This window comes from Coturnix japonica, chromosome 8 (genome assembly GCF_054131305.1).
Source record: "Coturnix japonica strain WE chromosome 8, WE-NBRP24, whole genome shotgun sequence".
Classification (NCBI taxonomy): Eukaryota; Metazoa; Chordata; class Aves; order Galliformes; family Phasianidae; genus Coturnix; species Coturnix japonica.
The window spans coordinates 24082954-24102920 of NC_140670.1; the positions used below are offsets into that span (position 1 = coordinate 24082954).

The window sequence follows — 19967 nt, forward strand, 5'->3', positions numbered from 1 at the left end:
TAGCATCTCCAACCCATTAGACAATAAGCTGCTGCATACTATCAAGGCATGTGAGCTTGACGCTCCACAGATCCCTGTCGGTTCAATACTCCAGGTCATTAACTTCAGCCCCTACTCACAACACTTCAAATTTCACCTAAATCAGGTGACAACAGCAGATGATGTGAACTCATTTCAAGCAGCAAAAAGAGTCATCGCCTGAAGTGCCAGCAGCACTGCCTTCCCCACTGCACTGGGCTCACTGCTGCATGCATTTGACTTGCTAGATTTTCAGATGCAACTCCTGATTTTATAGTAGGTGTGTAACTCATAAGTACCCAAATAAACAGAAAAGACTATATCATTTTGCAAATGCTGATTTGGTTTATAAGAACTTTCTGCATTTATATTTGCACAAAAGACAAAATAAAGCAGAAAATATCTTTTAGATAGGAAAAACTGGCAGTGAGCCAGAGCCAAAGGCTATTGCTAATGAGAAGTCAAATTTATCAAACTAGGGAGGAGGAGATAGATTCAATTCTCTCTACACCACATTCAACCAGAAGAAGGCAGGACAATCATCATTACATACATTTAGAAATTTAAACCAATTAACAAGCCAACAAGGTCCTTATTGTAAGTTCAGGCACATTAATTAAATAGAAGTCCCTGCTGTATTGAGTCATGTGTCCCAAGCAGCAGGGTCTTTCGTCAAGGTCATTGCTACCACTCTGAAGAGAAACATTTCTGGGGTAGTAGAAATAACACGGCCAACCTGAAAATGCTACAGAGATGAAGACATACCAGGCCACCACCTTAGCCCATAGTATGGCATTTTCCAGTAAGTAGTATGTTACAAAATCTATACAAGTTGGGGCATGTTGAACTCCCCTCCAAAAAGCCCACTTTCAATTAGTTTGTTACTGCTGCCTCTGAAACAAGCTGAAGACTAGGCCAGAAGTACAGCATCAGGAACACAACATGACTGTTATGAGATGCCCATGCCTCAGTGGAGTTTAGCTTTCTTTGTTGAGAAGCAGGTAAAGCTCAGTACAGCTGGTACATCATCTCTGGTGAAGAAACACTCAGCAAGGGACCAGAAGACCTAACCAACATCTGAAGACTAACAGCACACTACAGATTACATATATATATATATATAACAGTTTTATCTCTATACAAGTTTTTGTGTGTGTGATTTTTTAATTTTTTTTATTTTTTAAGAAATTTTAACAGCAATTCTGCTAATCATCAAGCTTTGTTTGCTCCAAGAATCTTACAACATCTACTTTCTAAAGGAATTGAGTCAGCAGCTTTCTTCTGAAACAATAAAGAGCATTTGAATGTAAGAGAAGCCAACTGACAAACCCAATGGCTTTTTAATGGTGTTAATAGAGGGGATGGACAATGAAATTACACTTATTACAACAATGACCATTATTTTCTAATGGGACAAAGATTAAATAGTCTTTATAGCTGCACTTACTGTATTTTCAACCACCTTTTCTGTTTACTCTGCGTTTTGAAGACATTATACAGCTAAGCAGTAATAGCTATTAAAATAATACTGATAGGAAGAAAAGCCTAACAATAAGGCTGATGCTGCTTTAATTCCTACAGACAGAAGTCGCTTACGGAGCAGATCAAATGCCAGTGAAGTGTGGTGTTTGACTTAAGTCAGTGAAGTAAGATCAGCTTCGACTAGCTAGGAGCTGATTTTCTATGCTCCTTTTCTAAACTTTACCATCTTCACTACAAAAATAGTTTCCTATCCCAGCTTCAACGCTTCTCACATTTTGCCCACCTTATATTATATTATTCGTCACATATTTCCTTATCTTTGTTTCGCCTACCAAAGTACTATTCATATAAATACATACCAAACAGTTCACTTGCGGTTTCAAGTATTTATTATACGTGTGACTTTATTGGGAGACATTTAATGTCATGATCTCCTAGGATATTCTGAGACTAGATTGTATTAACAGATTTTAAGATTAGCAACTGCAGATCTGTTATAATACTGTGCATCTATTCTTCAATAGAAATCAGCACTTCACCATGCTAGCCTTGTGCTGCATGCAATCATTTGGAATAGAAAACGTAAAATAATAACGTACAATTATTTTAGGATAATGGAAATGAGCAAATTTAGGTATGAGATGTAACTACACTACAATAACATCACTTTCAAGATAAAAATTCATCTACACAGAGTCCTGTTCCACCACAAAAATATCATTGTGGACGTGGGTCAGGACCGAAGTGAGTTTAGCTCTGTATATTATCTCTAAGAGCAGACATCTACATAAGACTTCAAGAAACAAGAATCCCTGTTTCCCTCAAATACTATCACAGTCTCCAACAGTTGGGATTCTGTGATTTTCTGTGCCACAGAAGGCATCTTTAGTAGCCATGTTTGGGTTATTTCTGCTGCACAGAAACATCCTTGACAGTATGACAAACTGTTGAATCTTCATTTTCTCTTTCAATTCTGTCCAGAAATTCCATAATATGTGCAGAGAGGAGCTGAAAATTGTATATTGTCACAAAGTCTATCAATCTAAATCAGAATCATAAAATAAACATTATTATCTGGTTTTAACTTAATTATAAATTCAACTTCCATCTCCTTAGTTTATATATAGTTTATATATTCATCAATCAAAACAGTCTATTTTAGCCTCTTCACAACAGGACATGATGCTCGGTTCCCTGCCTACACATTCCCTGATCACAGCTCTTCACTGTACCGTATACAGTATGGTTAAGTAAAGCCTTCAGCCCTTATCCTACTATTATGCTTTGTTGGACTAAAATACATTTCTTCAAGTCAGCCCAACTCACTAAACAATCCATTCGATCACTGTGACAATCTCAAGTCACAGCAATTCACTACACTGCTCGTCTCAAAACTTGGAAATCACACTAGTAGGATTTATTACCAAACTAATGGTACAAATATTCTATACCACTGTACACTGCAAAATGCTATTAGAAATGCCTTGCAAGGAGAAAAACCCTCACAGATGACTTTTGAATTTGCTGATTCTTGATTATGCCAAATATTTATCTTCCAATTACCACAAACCCAGGCAGTATCCTGTTCTCTGAACCATGCAACTCTCTTGTATCACAGTAAGTTCATTCATACTTCTACTCACTCAGATCACAAACTGGCTTGATTATCTCACATAGAAACACTAAGAAGTAAAATCCCTGTTCCAAATCCAGGACCCTCCTGCCTCAATCAAATTAATGTAATGAGGAAGAAAAGTCAGGAGATCAAAAATAACTCATCCAATTTTCTCTTAACACTGCTCTTGGCTTTCAAATTGCCGTTGTGCATCATTTTAATAAAGCGCTTAGGGAAATAAATCAAAAACTATTAAGACACTTGTGATATCACACTTGTTTTGAGTAACATCCACATCTTGAATTTACAGTACATATGTGCTGAGTAGGTGGTGTAGTCTAAAGAAAAATAGAAGAAAAAAATGTATTGGCTTCTTTCTCCTTTGGCTCCTTTAACGGAGATAAAGCACTGGGACTGTAATGAGCTTTTCTTACAAAAGAGTCAGCATTGTGAAAGCTGTTAACATACAATGAGAGATTACAAAGAATAAGACCATTTACCTTTGAAAAGGGAACACTTAGGAGGGAAATTTACTGAGGTCTTTAAGTTTCTTTCTTACCACCTCCATCGTGACTAGCCTCTAAATTTTATGCTGCCTCATAACAAGAGAGCACATCGTCACTTCAGCGTTGGCAGGGAAGCAGAGAAATGATATTTCCACAATGCCTGTAGTCAGCACACACTGCTCACAGCAAAAAGAGGTCAGTCTTACAAACCACAGTTGTGCTTACCGGAAAGGGCTGATAATTTAATAGCCTATAATACATATTTTAAAACAGTTATTCATGTTAATGTGGCAAGTCATCAAAATTCATGCTTCAGGGCATAAGCTGACTTCTGTAGTAGGGCAAGAAAAAAATTATCCCAAAGATAGTAGGATTCATATCAAGAGTTTAACACTGATAATAGCTGTCATTTGTTGGGCAGTGCTGGAGGCAGGCTAGGAAAGATAGCAGAACACCTCTGAATACTGCAGCAAGGAAAATTCCCTTGAAGGAAGAACTCTGCAAATGCTTCACATTGTTACCTGCCCTGTAAAAAAATAAAGGTGCTGCTACCATGGAGAGAGAAGGAAAAGCACTTTGATTCTGCCTCCTTCATATCCCAGAAATGACAAGATCAGAGCAGCTGAAGATATAAAAACTATTAGGAAAACAAAGATCTTCATGAAGAAATGAAACAAGAAATAAGTGTGATTCACAAAGATTTTTGCTTTGCTGCTGCCTTTACTATTTCTCTCGTTTAGTAGCTCTCTCCTGCAATGCTCCACAGACTGTAGTCATAAATCCACTTGTGCTGATGTCCCTTGCCTGGAAAGGAAACAGACTATTTATCAGGAATGGTATTGAATCTCACTTCTTTCTACCCTTTTGAGAGATTAGATTCTCGTAGAGAAGAACCCAATGTAAAGATGTTGATCTGCACAGATCTCCAAGAGTCTCTCAAAGCTCCGTACAGGACTGGATGCAAACACTTCAGAGGTTTGTCTCACTAAGCACGGGAGCTGACCCTTGCCTCTGGTAGTAAAAAATAGGCTCCTGGAGGAATACACCCCATTCTGACTCCCTTCCAATTCCCTCCTGGTTTGCCTCCTAGCCAAGTCAGGCAAATCTGTCTGTCAGTTGAAGACTTCCAATATTCTTTTCACCATGTGAACTATCAGGAAGATGGCCTTCCTCTCAACACCAAAAAAACCACAACCAGATGTGATCATGAACAATCACTTGGTTCTATGACCTCAGGCTTTATGGAAAAACAGAATGGAGTTAACAGGAACCCAAACAGATGTGGATGTAAATATGTAGTAGGTTAGAGAAATTAGAAGAAAAGGCCACTTCCAAGCAAGTCATCCCGGTTTCATGTAAAGACCGTCAGTTCATGCAACATAGTCAGAACTAGCTGTCATTTAAATATGACTTTTTACAGTACATTTTGTCCAGCTGTTCTACTACATCCTCCAAGAGAGACCTAGGGAGTCATCTGGCTCCTGTAGTAATAACAAGCTTTCAGTGTTTGTTTAACTCCCAGGGCACATATTTGGAAGTATTTGGTACCTGGATCTGAAGACCCCAGAGCTCAAGCTAGTATTGAAGGCATTAAACAAGACTGTAGTAAGCTCAAACCCAAATATATTATTTTTCCAATAAGTGAAGTGTATGCCCCTCTGAAAAGGGGACTACAGCTTTACACAGCTTCTCAAAAAGAAGTGTGTCTGCAGTGGGAAGTAAAAATAAATAAATCAATCAGAACACGAGGGGTGTTTTGCTTCCTGCTTCTAAACCAGTAACTACAGCACTGCTTCCTCCTTCTGTCTTATCAGCTCCAGTCTAGCTTGTTTGCATTTGTTGCACAGCCACAACAAATGGATGCACCTCATAGATCAATTTAAATATATTTAATTTTTTTTTTAAACTGTATCATTTTCAGAAACAGGCACAGCCTGTGAAACAGGTGTGCAACTTAATCTTCTAATCTGCTGAGGAATGACAAACTGCATTTGAACATCGTGTCTATAAAACAGCATGAACTTTGTGCATCTGTTATTTACAGTATATTGATAATATATGTCAGAATTAATATTCATGATCTTGATTTACATGTTTTTTCATGCAGAGAATGGATCGGTATTCCCTCTGATTTACTTGACAGCACTCCTACATTTCATGACTGGCTGCAACAGAGAACACATTTCTAATATGCTTAATAAATTTGCATTGTCATTAGTACGAAATGTTTTATACACACAGACCAGGCAATGAGGAGCACATCTCTAAATCCTCCACTGAATACAATCCTTCAAAATACCATGGCACAATTCTTCATGTTGTGTCAAGGCACAACTTCCTTGCCATTGATAAAATAAATACAGTATTTAAGCCACAAGGTGCTTGCAGATATCCTGGCCCTCGTACTTCCATGAAGGTAAAAATATGGATTAATTCAATAGGATGATACTGAGTTAGGACCAATTAAAGCATTTGCTGTGAGTTGTTTCTTACGTGTGGTGTGTTTTTTGTGGTTTGTTTTTTTTTTTTAAATGCTTTTTCCTTTCTCCAGCTTTATTGGAACCTGTTTTGATAGTTGCCAAACTTTCCTGGGTTGTTTTGCCTGCTAACTACAAGAGTTGACTGTGCTAGAAGGCTTTATTACTGCAAGTCACCAGGGTAAAATAAACAGTTGTGATAAAAAATGATAGCTGTGGAAACAGCCAAGTCCCCAGGGTCCTGCTGGCTGAATAGTATCCCATCCCACAAGGCTACATGCAGCTCCACAGAGTACAAAATCCATGTTCTAAGCTTGCATCCAGAATAGCCAAATCTCCTGCTGTGACCAAACCGCAAAAAGATACTGCTTCCTATGTGGATAACTGAGAGTGTAGACATAATTTCCCCTTCCTTACAAATGCCTTCCAACATATATACACACAGAAAAGCCAGCAGTTCACATGTTTGCAGGAGCAAAAATGAAAACAAACAACAAAAAAGGACAAAGAAGTGTCACTGTTCCACAGTTAAAATTTCACTAAGTGCTAATGGAAGACAAGGTAGTAGCATTTACCAACACTGAGCAACTAAAACACCATATTTATGGATAAAAGCATTTCAAATAGTCCTTCTCATATTCCTCTTTCCCATAGTACTGCTTGTTAAAATGCACTTAATGACAAATCTTTCTCCATTTTGTTAGTTCTGCACATACAGATTTGGTTCTCCTCTACTCCATCTAAAAGATCTTAATCTGCCATTTCAGAGCACTCTGTGTCACTAAATCGCAGGTTACAACCTTATTAATGTTGCTCAGCAGGTAGGAAATAAATGTGCATGGAGAAGAGCCCATTTGCAAAACAGAAGTAAGGAATGAATCATATAAAGTGCAGGAGGACAACAGAGTAACAGACCTCTCCTGGAGATGACCTTCAAAGGGAGAAAGTACTGCTAACCTTTCAAGTATCCTGCTGTAAGAACTCTCTAATCCAGAGAAAAGAAAAATTACATACTAATGCAAAACTACCTCCATTAGTAAGTGTTTTCACCAAAACACTTTTCGGTATGATGATGACTATAAGATTATTCATCATACAGAGCTAACACTGATGGTTCTTAAAGTTTATGTCTGCTTTCAGCCATCACCTTGTCTTCAGCAATAGCTGATAGCAGTAGAGAACAGGAACACAATTAGGATTCAGCCTTAATTCTCTACAAACATGTTGCTTACAGTTTCTGAGCAAAAGATAGTGTCTCTGCATTCAACTCAGTGAATTCTTTATTTCATCAAGTGGAGCCATGAAAGAAATAAAGGTTATTCCTATACCTACAAGTGGCAATGGTCAAAGGCATCTGGTTCTTTGCTAGTTTACATACCAAGCTCATCTTTTTGAAGTCCTTGAATGGATAAAGTTGCAGGATGATGTGCTTTATGTATCCCTTGCTGTCTATATGGGAAGTTAAAGCTAGATCTATATGAAGCATGTATCTTTTCTAGAATCCTTGAAATTCCTTTATGGCATACATTTAAAAGCTTCCATATTGCAGAAACCAGGAACAGTGGAGTACAAGCTGGAAGTGTTAAGCACTACTGAACTGGAAGCTCTGAACTCAAGAACAGTGTCAGAGCGTACAAGTCCTATTTATCAATTGCAGCCAGAACAATCAGAGCAACAGTTGCATGTTTAGAGCATAACTGCTTGCAAGCTAAGCAAACCCTACATCTTCCTACCTACTGGCTGTAAAGTTTAAATTGCTGCTACTTTCTGAAGAAATACCAAGCTAAAACATGAAGGAGACAAATAGCAACATATTGTGTGTCAGCCACTAAAGTTCCTAACAGAAAGGGCCCTACACACTTCTCCAGAACATCATTTTTATACAAAAATAATAATAATATAAATAAATTAGTCTTCTCCACTGTCTGCAGCTCACGGACACCACAGTCACTTTTTGTGGCATTTTTATTTATTGGAAATGTAGGCTTATCTTACTCTAGTGGTAGAAAACATCTAATTCTCACTGCTTAATCCTTTCTGCAATCTGAGATACCTATGACAGGAAGAGAAATAAACCCAGTACACTTGGTTAATTGCTCAGTGACGGATAATCTTTTCTCATCTCTGTTTTCCTCCTCTTCTATATAAAGAAAATATAAAGAATAGCAAATGTAAATAAAAGTCTTTCATCTAAAATGCTGGAAAAAGTATGTCAAGATAACAACATAATTAAAGTCAGGCACAGCCATATACAAAGCTTCATTTACCATATACTGAAATAACAGCTCACTTGCCATCCAAAACCTGGCAAGTTTCTGAGCTTCAGTACTCAAGAAAGTATAGATTCTGTTCTTTTCCTCTGCTATATTTCATCCCTTCATGTATGTCACTAGTGGTCTCTTAATTCATGGGTCGTTTCAGAAGGACAATTTTCTTCTATTAGCACTGCAGCCAGCTGTAGTTAAACTGGCTGAAAAATTATACAGAAATCCCATTCTAGCAGGTAGTAGTATGTTTACAAAGAACACAGATTCATATCTTGTAGGCGATGGCATGGTTATGTTATAGATGGTTACAATCTCATCAGTCACAAAACCGCTTAAATTACCCAACAGTGACAGATGCACTTATAATCAGCTGTAGCACAAATGACTTGTGTCTTTGACATGCTTCTGAACAGCCCCTCATTATTCATCAGACTTTGGAGAACACACTCTCCACAGGAGGCAAGAGTGGTATTTCTTTGTCATGTACTCAAGGCAGAGATTCCTCTTCAGTGGTGAGAACATGTAGAATATCTGATTTTTTTCCTCAGAAACAGAACTCTTGACAGCAGAAATCAAACCAGACATGAGATCATGATTTCCTCTATTCCTTAGCATCAAAGCTAGAGGGAAGAAATAAATTAAGTGTAAGATATGTTTCTGCCTTTCACTCAATTCAATTTTTCTACCCTTTTGAAGCAAGCAAGATGTAAATTAACACATCACTTAAGCAGCCAGGAGGTGCAACAGCTAATAACCTCTCTGTCAGGTGAGTTAAATAATATGACATGCCCATTCAGTCATTTCTTTCCATCACACTAAGAACAGAGAAGCTGTCAGGGAATCTTGAAAAGATTATTTACTAATGATCCAAATACATATCTGCATGCTGAGCAGGGATCTAACTGCAGAGCCAGACTCATGACGGAGCATTGTGTAACCACCTACAGCTGACATAAGGCGGTAGGACTCAGTTAAGAGAATGAAGCATGCTGGCGACAGTCAGAACAGCCACAAGAGCCAAAGAAGAGCCAATCAAGAACAATAACGGAGCACTGCAGAGATACACGGGTGGGTTTTAGCCACCCTGGTTCTCCTCTGACATCTCCTAGAGAAAAGCCTTTCTCCAGGGACTGTGGATGATTGGCCATGCAGCTGTAAACAAGCCCTGGCAAGTGACAGACACCAAATAAAACTAGAGCTGATGAGTTCAAAACAAGCTAAGCAGTTCCTCAAATACACAGTATTTTTGCTCCAAGATGTCACAGGTGCTAAAAAATTTTAACACCACTGCAGAAGTTACTAAGGAAGTTCATACCAGTAAAATTTCACAGTGGCAAATACTATTTCTTGAAACTATTTCTTGAAACTATATTCATAAGAAATGAAACAAAACTCACATGCTAAATAAAAATACACTAATAATAATCAAATATTCAGATAGATCTTAAACCAAAGGGTGAGGAAGGACCTGGAACTTCAACACTATGAATGAAGGCTGGGAGAATATGAGGAACTGCCAGGTGTGAAAATTCTGTTTGTATATTCTCTCTCTCTCGGATTGCCTTCTGGCAAGAGGATGCTAAGTTAGAGGAAATATAGCTTTTCTTATGTCATTTTCTGACATTAAGGAAGTCTGAAATCTAGTAGAGTGCTCTACATGCACTAGCTTGTAGGTTTGCCACACAGCCAAACTCCCAGATTCTGGTACATCCTTCCATGCCATCTGCATTGCCACTTCTCTTTCAAACATAGTAACATTTAAACTTCAAAGAAATCAGTTCTGAAACAGGTAACAGCATAAGCTCATTGGCACGATTTGGTGCCCAAGCTCACACATCACATCAAGCATTGCTTTCCCAACTCTGATGTGGCTGTTCTGCTTTCAGTCCTAAACCAGCACCTCAGCACAATATTTCATTGCATCACAAGAGCAAAGTAATTCTTTAGCACCGTAAGCAATGGAGAAGGATGTGTCTCCACAGAGTGAAACACCATCCCTTCCTCAATGACTGATAAAGCAAATAGAGAATTTTCAGGGAGAAATGTCTGAGGGTAGTTAGAGGGAATAGGTAACAGTTATTACATTTGTGAATATTACTTTCTGAAATGATTGTGATGCCTCAGCATGCATATCAGACAAGGCAAAGGGCAGTAGAGACAATACGATCCTTTCTGATCTCAAGCCCTACCGGCAATTTATATGAAATAGGAAGACCTAATTATCTCCACAGCAAAAGAGGAAATAATTTAATCAGCCCCACAAAATGCCCATCAATCTGTATGTTTCTATTGCTAGAAAGAAAATCCTACGGGTTTTGGTATTTCATTAGTTGGGAGAGAAACAGTAGTCTGTTCACCTCCATCAGTGGCCTTCATAAAAGCCCCCAGACTGCCCAACGATACTTTGAGGATCAAACCACAAGAAAAATCTCTATCATGGCTCTTGATGCTACCACAAGAACCATTAAGTAAACACCTCTTAAATCTATTTTTCAGATAGTTTAAAAAAAAACACCAAATACCACATGCCCTCATTGGATCCAAATAACACCATAAAGAAACAGGCCACAGGAAAAACCTTGCCTTTGGTTCAGAGTGCATAATATGCTCTTAAAGTCATTCAAGTATCAAGGCACTACAACAAAATTACAAATCACTACAACAGACAGCATCACACAAATGGAAATCCATCATCTGCTACTAATATTATGAGTTCTGAACAAACAGACCTGGGATATCCATTTGAGCTCACTTTAATCACAGACAGTTTCCCAGTCTTTGCAGTACTGATGTTTCAGAAGTATCATTTGTGCATTAGGCAGTCATAAGATTCTTCATAATAAACAAGGACATAAGCTTGACTTACTCTAAAAATAAACCAATTGGTCGATTTTCTTCTGAATAATACAGAAAAGGCAGGTTTGTGAAATATGTTATCTATTTGAAACAAGACAATCAAAACTTCAGCCTCCAGCCTCTTCTTCTTCAAGTACAAAATAAAAGAATGAGAGATAGGTTAGCTACAAACCTTCCAGCACATTTAAAAAATCCAATTAAATTAAATAAAAGAATTGTATCAGGCTGCTCCTATTTAAAAGTAAGATAGTAATTATTAACTCAATTTATCTCCATACCTCCAAAGAGAGCTTTCTGTGATGCTTCCCAGGTTGTAGTCGTACAGCTTTGTCAGAATTAGAATCACCTGGAGGCAAAAGAAGAAATCATGGTTAGTCTCAAACAATTATAATCTTACAGAAGTGCAAATGACCCCAGGGAGGACTTAAGATTCCTTTAATGGGTGCTTAACATAACTGAATTAATTGTCATAAGTATTTGCCTAAACTGACACAGGAAGTATATGCAAAGAAATTAAGTATGCTGAGCATTTCCTGCGCAAATGCTCTGCAACAAGGTCTTCCCTTAACCCCAACAGGCAGAATGCAGTGGCTTATATGCTTGAGAAACTGCTACAGAATACAAGGTGATTTCTGCTTCCTGCGGTACATTCCTTTCTATTCCGTTTGGTAAGCACTGAAATTGTTCACCCTTTTCACAGCTGTGGTACATGGATGTAACCTACTGGTCTGTCTTCAAGCTACTTTTTGTTGTGGTAGGTAATTAAATAGGTAAATGATCATCCACTGAAGCTAGAGAGGCTTAGACTAGGTACCAGGAAAGAATCTCCACAAACAAAGTTCATCACTGGTATAGGATACCTAGAGTATCTGCAGAGCCTCCATCCTTGGAGGACAAAATCATGTCTGCCATTATCCACAGCTGGTGATAACTGTGCTTTGAGGATGAGGCCAAACTAGAGACTTTCAAGTGTCTCTAATAAGCAATGTTTCTATGACTTTAGTGAGAAGTTTCAGAAACAGACAGAATGGAAATGCTTCCAGGTTTAGGAGTTTTATTAGCTCTTTTCATAAACAGTTTTTTTCCTCTTGCCAAAACAGACACTTCTAGAATAAAATTATCTTGCCAGGGGGAGGAAGGCAATTTTAGCAAAAAGAATTTCCAGCAAAACATTTCAGCCTGCACTTTTGTTAATGTTCTAAAAAAATAATTACTGACTTTCAAGATGATGGGCTCTTTTAACAAGACCTATATTTGGGACAAACTACCAGACCATTACTATTGCTACTAATTTATTTTGCATTTCTCCCTGCCAGGTCACTGTATATCTTCTCCTCCCTTTCCCATTAAAACTGCAGTAAATTGAAGAGGCACAGTGTTTCTTATCTGACAAAAACCGTGATCTATATACCTCTACGTTATTATTTTCAGCCTGGGTTCCTAAGAAACAAGGCTTACAGATTCACATCCCCCTACTCCCTTGACAACTTTCACTTTCATCTGCCAATTTCAACAAATTTGGCAGAGAAACAAAGGACTGGAGGAAATTCAGTCCCTATAAGCTCTGTGAAAGCTAGCACCAGCATAGCAGAGGAAAGGAATTGAACACGTCATGGTAAATGCTAACCTGTCTCTTACACACTGATAGCCTTGAACCAGGGAGGAACTGGCTCTTACCTAATACGTTCAGCATGAAAGAATGATACAGAGAATGTAAGCAAACAAATAGGTACTGCAAAGGAAAGGTAAGGAGAACAGATTATGTACAACTGACAAGCATGTTTCTTCTTTTCTACAGCAGTTAAATCTCTCAAAGACAGATAAAGCAGGAAACAACTTCTTTACTTTGAGGGTGACAGAGCACTGGGATGGGCTGTCCAGGGGCTTGTGGAGTCTCCTCCTTCGGAGATATTCAAAACCTGTCTGGATGCTTTCCCATGTAACCTACTGCAGGGAACTTGCATTCAAGTGATGGAACTAGATGACCTTCAGAGGTCCCTTCCAACCCCTACAATTCTGTGTAATCTGCACAAACACAAATCATGAGCAGATGAGAAGGGAGACAGGAGAAGTACTTGCAAAAAAAAAACAGTTTATCAAAGCAATCTCCAGAAGAAAAACAGCTTCCTTTTTTACCTGCTCACTCCCATTTTAATGTCCTACCTTCATTTCTTCCATCACGCCTACTTTACATCTAAAATGAGATCCTCATCCTGTTATACACAAACAACTGCCTGGGAACTCAGGCTATTAAAATACAAACCCCAGCAGGCAGAAGACATTTTAGTGACACCATAAACAGTACCACAGAAATGGAGGCCATGGAGGAGTGACTCATGGAGGTACCTGATGTGAGACAGTCCCTAGCTGTGATGCTTTGCCATGCCACCCCACAGCCCCCAGGAGCGCCAGCCTGTGTTGCCACTCACCCTGAGGTGCATGAGGGCTGGCCCTGCAGATACCTGAGAGGAGACCACAGCCCCAGGCTCCCTGCACACCCAACTCAGCTCTGAGCCCTTATGTGACTCTAGCTTCATCTCCAAGCATTGCATCCCTCCCATAGCTCCCTACTAGCCCTGCCACACACAGCAGCAAGCTGCCTGCAAACCCTAAGGCCCCTACAGGCATGCTGCCCACCAACACCAAGCATGCCATGACTCCCATAACAAAAGCCCCACAACAAACTAAGAACTGACCCAAATAGACGTTGCCTTCAGAAAGCCTCATGGTGACTCCTGCTCTCACCAGAGATCCTGAGGAGAGCTGTTCATGACAGTGGCAGTTCATACAAAACACCACGACTCCCTCTACTCCATCATCCCTATTAGCTCTGAGCGCCTTGACCTAGATAACCCCTCCATCCCACAAAACACATCAACATCAGTGCCATCCAGACAGGAGGTGCCAGCCTGCAGGGTACCTCTTTGAAGAGAAGGCCAATGTGCACAGTGCCAACTGCAGATGGCAGAGCAGCAGCAGGCACATACGTTTCACAAAGCCAATTAGGGCTTTATAAGCGCTAAAATTTCAATCTCCTCCCTCCCAGGAATGCTAATTGGTGACAACCAGGCAGCTGCACTCCCAGATTCAGACCACATCACTGCCATCCCTCCCTCCTCCAGATGAGTCTCTAAACTCCCTACTTAACTAATAAACAAAAATCAAGATGGAAAAGGGTAAAGGAAAAGGGGTGAGAGCATGAAAGCATACAAGACCTTTCTAAATAACAGCTCTTCTGATGAAAGATATCAGTGAAGTCAGTGAAGTTTCAGTGCCAGTGTGTGCAGAGACCTTCCATATGATGTGGGAATTGCATCTACCTTCAGCTTCCAGCTTCCCTTGATCTACGAAGCAGCTGGACAGTTAAAGAAAGTTGCTTATATCTTTTTCCAAGCCTTGTCTTTTCTTGGCACCCTCATCCTTTGCTTGCCAGAGGAAATTCAGACTTAAAAGACTAAAGAATATTCCCCACTGAATATTTTGACATCTGGTAGTCTTAGAGGCAGACTTGAAGATAGAAGGCACAGAAACTGGGAAGAGAAAATAAGAAATCTAGTGGGATTGTCCTCCATTCGTTGCCACTAGTTGATGTGATCTTGGGAAAATCACAGCAGAGTTTTAAGAATCACACTTTCCTCACCTGTAATCCCAGGGAGTAGAATCAAGCCTACTTTTATGGGTTAGTAAACCAGCAATGTGCAACTACAATAGTGTTAAACAGATTTATTTGTCAGAAGTTACTCATTTTGACTTTTTTTACCCGGACTTTGAGGGAAGGTCACAAATGTCCAAATTTTCACAAAAGAAAACTTAATTGAGAATTTTAATTTCCTCAGATGAAAAATGAAGTGTAATCCACATCCCCATAAGAATATAATAGCAATTAAATGAGAAGAAGAAAAAACAAAATTTTCCACCTTCCAAGAGCTGAAACATCTTCCTTGTTCTTTTTTGTTTCACTCATCTCAGAGTACCATATGCTCTCCTACACTGTGTGAAGAACTGTATTTCATCATGCTTTTCTTATAGCTTTAACAATTCTCCTACAATCAGAAGTACTCCTTGACCCATCAAAGCATGTTCATCGAAGCCCAGATCATTAGAATCTAAAGTAATATTGCTGTATCTTGATCTCTTAGTAAAATTAGGACACAGCCTTCAATATTTAATATTTCTAAGCTAATATTTGTATTTGACACTATGTTGCAGCATATATACTATCTATCTATCTATCCACACACACACACACACCAGTTTGTTATGCAATAGCTTAGATATCTCCACATCACATAAATATCCCGCTTCCATAATACAGAAAGGCTTTCCTACAGGAATCTTTCCCATTTTCATGGATTTGAATCAGCTCCTGCTCATCTTTACACCCCACCTCCTCCCCCCCCCCCTCCCAAAATTCAGCGGACTCCTGGTGTTATTTGCTCTGATTCAAACATCAGTAATAGATCTCAAACATCTACATGCAAAACAAACATGTATTTGGGCAGAAAATTAGTTATTTCTGCCTTGGGTTCAATATTCTCTTTTCCCCTTCACAATGTTATTTGAATAACCTAATTCAAGGCTGTGATTTCAGTTACATTTACTCTTTGAGAAAATATATTTCTCCTTCTCTGTTTTTGCTGCTTTCATTTCTTTGTTATTTAGCCTCCAAAGGTTAGTTCATGTTTAAGATTGTTCCTTTTTATTTTCCTTTTTTTCCTTTCTCTGAGGCTGTCACTGTGTAGTACTGAGGAACCTAATGAACAGAGACATGCATATTATGTTGTTCTAAATGTCAGAATATGGCTGTGAAAAAAGTAATAAAATGAAAATAATAAGCAAGACAGTATTTTCCTCCTCTGTTGCTTTTCATTTATATTTTATTTATTTCTTTTTCCCCACTGAGAATGCTTTTCTCCCCCTTCCTTATCATTTACCAATCAATACAACCTAACAAGAAAACTAGAGACACAATAGAAGGAACCTGAAAATCCAGTCTTATGCCAGCTTTGCTTTGAATATGGATGCCTCTTCCAGCTGCAGAGAAATGCAAGACTGTTCCGTTCTTCATTAACAACAGCTTTTGAAGCAGGATTTTCTGCCATAACAGCCAAGAGAAGAAAAGATTTGACTGTGGATTTACTGCGTCCCCAGTGACCATTCTAACTATGGTATAGCCTTAAGTATGTTTGCTTGTTTTAATTCTTTCTAGAAAGTGAAAAAGCTGCAGGAGATAGCAGGACAGGAGGCATGGTGTTTTAGCACACTCACCTAAGAAATGACTGACTAACAGAAGAGATACTTGAACCTGGATCACCCTTTCCCAAAGGAAACCATTTCCCCACACCTATTCTAGCAAGTACAAGATACCCTAGGAACATAAGTAGAACCCACATTAATTCAAAACAGCATTTTCAAAGAAAATCAACTTTGTTGATAATTTCTGAACTGTGATTGCTTTTTAGACTCAGGACATGAAGGCCCATCTGCAGGTTTAAGATGGAAATCAGTGGTTGGATTTAAAATGTCCCTCTGTGAAGATACTTATGACAGATATTTGCAACTCCAAGAGAAACTGCATAATAAGCATGGCTAAATGTTTCCCAGATCTAGGTCAGTTCAACTGGTCCACACAACCTCATCCCATCCTTCCTTGTACTACTGACCCACATTTAGTACAAGGTTAAATCTGCATTTAGACCTTGTTTTCCGCTGCTGTACAAATAAACCTAGTAAGGCTATCACAGGATACTGGCCAAAGCTCATCCTTAACTGCAGTACTAGTTCCAGTCATAACACAAGGATTACATTTAAGTAGACTCTTCTCCCTGCTGAACTAGCTGGCCAGGATGGTACTAAAAGGCACGCACTGGTGATCATGCTCATAACACAACAGAAAGGAGTTGACAGCTGTTGTCTGTGGCCACATAATTCAGCCATTGCTTCTGTTGTGTGTCCAGAAAGTAAGCCAGCCCACAGTGAGCTGGCTCCTGCCCCAGATGCACAGAATGCAGTACTTGAGCAAGCTAATAGCACACAAGGTGCATAATGCTTTGTACTATTCACAACTGCTAATTTACTCCTGGGAACAGCATGTGAACACGATGGTAAAAAGAAGTGGCTGCACTTATTCAAGCTAGGCTAAACATGGACACAGACTAAAACAATCATGGTGTTTAAAGTCTAATCATCATTATTAAAGACCCTCAGTGCAAAATAATCTGACTTTGCAACTCAATCTAATTCATGCCAACAGAGCCTCTCTCATCCTGGATACATTTTTTCAGCTATATTTTCACCACCATCCCCAGGTTCTCTCTCCAAATGCTTTCCATTTTATACAGCACAACAGGGTACTAAATGAAAACAAGCAACTTTTACAGCTCCATGCTGATGGAGATTTTTCAAACAAGAAGAACACAATCAAATTTTTAACAGCATTCACACTATAGCTTCTTGGTCTGATTCTTACAGTACCACCTCTACATTGACCTAAAACCATGCCAGGCTGATTGAATCCAGTTGGAGCAATTTCTGATTTCGAAGTCACAACAGTTTGGGAAGAGAAATAAACAGACACCACCAAGACAGTTTAAGTACACCTCAATGTGCAGTGATCCATGAATCCCTTATTAAACTCTAGAGAACCTTTCCATCACCTACTTAGCAGGAACATAAGTCAATAACAAAGAAGCACAAAATTAAGTTTCCATAAGCTTGCTGGTCTGCTATAATTGAGCAGGAAGCTACAGCACTTGAAGCTTTCTTATGCACCACGCATTAATAGCCCACGTTTCTCTGTTTAGGCTGCACTGTATGAGAGGAAGCAACACTTAGTCCAAACTAGAAATAATTGTACTGCTCCCATCTTTTCCCCTCCTCCTCTCTACCTTCTCACTACAACATATAACTTTTTTTTTTAATTCCAGTTTTAAAAAGGGAAGAAGCCACCAAAACACAGTAATATTCTCAATGAGCTCCTTGGTGCAGCATGTATGTAAGGAAACGTTTTCAAAGAAATTCACAAGCAAGTCTAAATAATTCATGACTAAGAATTTTACAGGCTGCTCATGAATAAAAAAAGAAACTCTAGAGAACTCATTATCTGGGGCAAATTACTGGTACAAATCTTGTCCTTCATATTATTGTTATTTAGCAATTTTATACCAGTCAGCAAGTATCAAGGTCTCTAACAACTAGGCCAGTGCCAAGAACTCTGAAAATGTGAACACTGATTTGCTTTCCACATGAGTTGCAGATGAACAGGCAAAGAAAGGCAGGGAAAGCGTAAGGACAGAGAAGGAAAAGCATGCATTTCCACACCTGGACTGCTGACTCCTGGCTTCACCACCATCTTTATTATAAAGAATCTGCAAAGTAAAAATCCCTTTTTTCTGCATACTTCAAGGGACATAAAAAGACGCTGCCCACAATTTCACCTGTGACAGGAGGTGATAGCATAGGTTATAGAGAAAGAATTAAAATTGGCCTTGCTGAGGATAATGTGTCCCCCTGTTAACCCTCTGCAATGAACAAATTACACTCTTCCTAATTCAAAAAGTAATGCAGCCAGTGTATCTAATAATAAAAGGATCAGGTAAAGCAGTATGGATGATCAAAGATGTGGAAAGACTTTAAAAAAAAAAAAAAAAACATGAAAAATGCCTCAAACTGAATCTGAGGAGAAAACAGTGAAGGAGATATGAAAGACATATATGAAGTCATAAACATCCTGAATTGATTTTCTTTTATTTAGCGCACAAGATGTAGGAAAGCAAGTTCAGAATTCTACTTGTAAATAAGTTGGGAAACTCCTTGCTGTATGCTCTGGATACCGAAATCTTGTCTCAGATGAAAGGGAGACGGGAGTTTGGGGAAAAGATAGGACCTTAGTGCACAAGTCCTCATGCTTGTCATCTAGAAGAAACAGATATTTGTTACAGTCTAAAAATAATTGATGTACTACTAGTAAATTACAGTAAGAGAAATCATGTTTCTGTAGTAAATAAAAGCACAGAGTTCAAGACACTGAGTAACTACTTCTCCTTGCTCTGGAAGTGACCAAAGTAGGTATGCCTACCATGTTCCAGAAAACATCTTCACCACTAACAAGCTGAATAATTTGGGATAGAGATTTCATTCCGTGTTTTAAATTTTTCCCACCCCCTCTCCAACATTAAATCTGTTTTGACAAACTTCACTTTCATTCAATTAGATTCAGTTTCACAGAAATATTTCTAAGTGTCCTTTCATGTGATTAATAAACTAAAGAGACAAAAAAAAAAAATAATAAAAAGGAATTATTCAGGATCCAAAGTAAATGCAATAATAGATTTTCTTCCAGTTGCAGGGGGAGGCAGAGAAGAGAAGGAGGAGGACAAAAAAAAAATAAAGAAATTGCTTGTCATTTTGAAATGTTTCAATACAAAGGCAGATAGTTAAAAAAGAGATGAGGTTTCATTCCAGAAGACAAAAGTTAATATGAAGAGAATCAATTACATGCTGTAATTGCATTGATGCTTAAAAGCCATTAGCATGAGAGTTCTGTTCATGTTTCAAGAGGAAAATGCAGTCTTCTGTTTATTCATTTCACTGAATACCTACATAAGTCTTAGGGGGACCATTTCAGAATTAAAACCAGAGCAGGGTGAAGCCCTAAACTTCTTGGAAGGAACCGTCTCCTCTTACACCCTATTGTATTTGCTGTCAATCAGCAGCTCTTGCTTATAAGTGCAGTTGCTGCCAAGGA

The 19967-nt window shown here is 38.8% G+C and overlaps 1 protein-coding gene across 3 annotated transcripts in view; it reads right to left on the bottom strand.

The window, feature by feature from the left end:
- The window catches only part of LOC107316050 (VPS10 domain-containing receptor SorCS1), a 402901-nt gene that overhangs the window by 166530 nt on the left and 216404 nt on the right, over positions 1-19967 (bottom strand). For all 3 annotated transcript variants that reach the window (XM_085555282.1, XM_015867126.3, XM_015867125.3), the window contains one exon: positions 11500-11567. In XM_085555282.1, coding sequence (XP_085411408.1) covers positions 11500-11567 — 68 coding nt within the window. The remainder of the gene's footprint in view (positions 1-11499; positions 11568-19967) is intronic.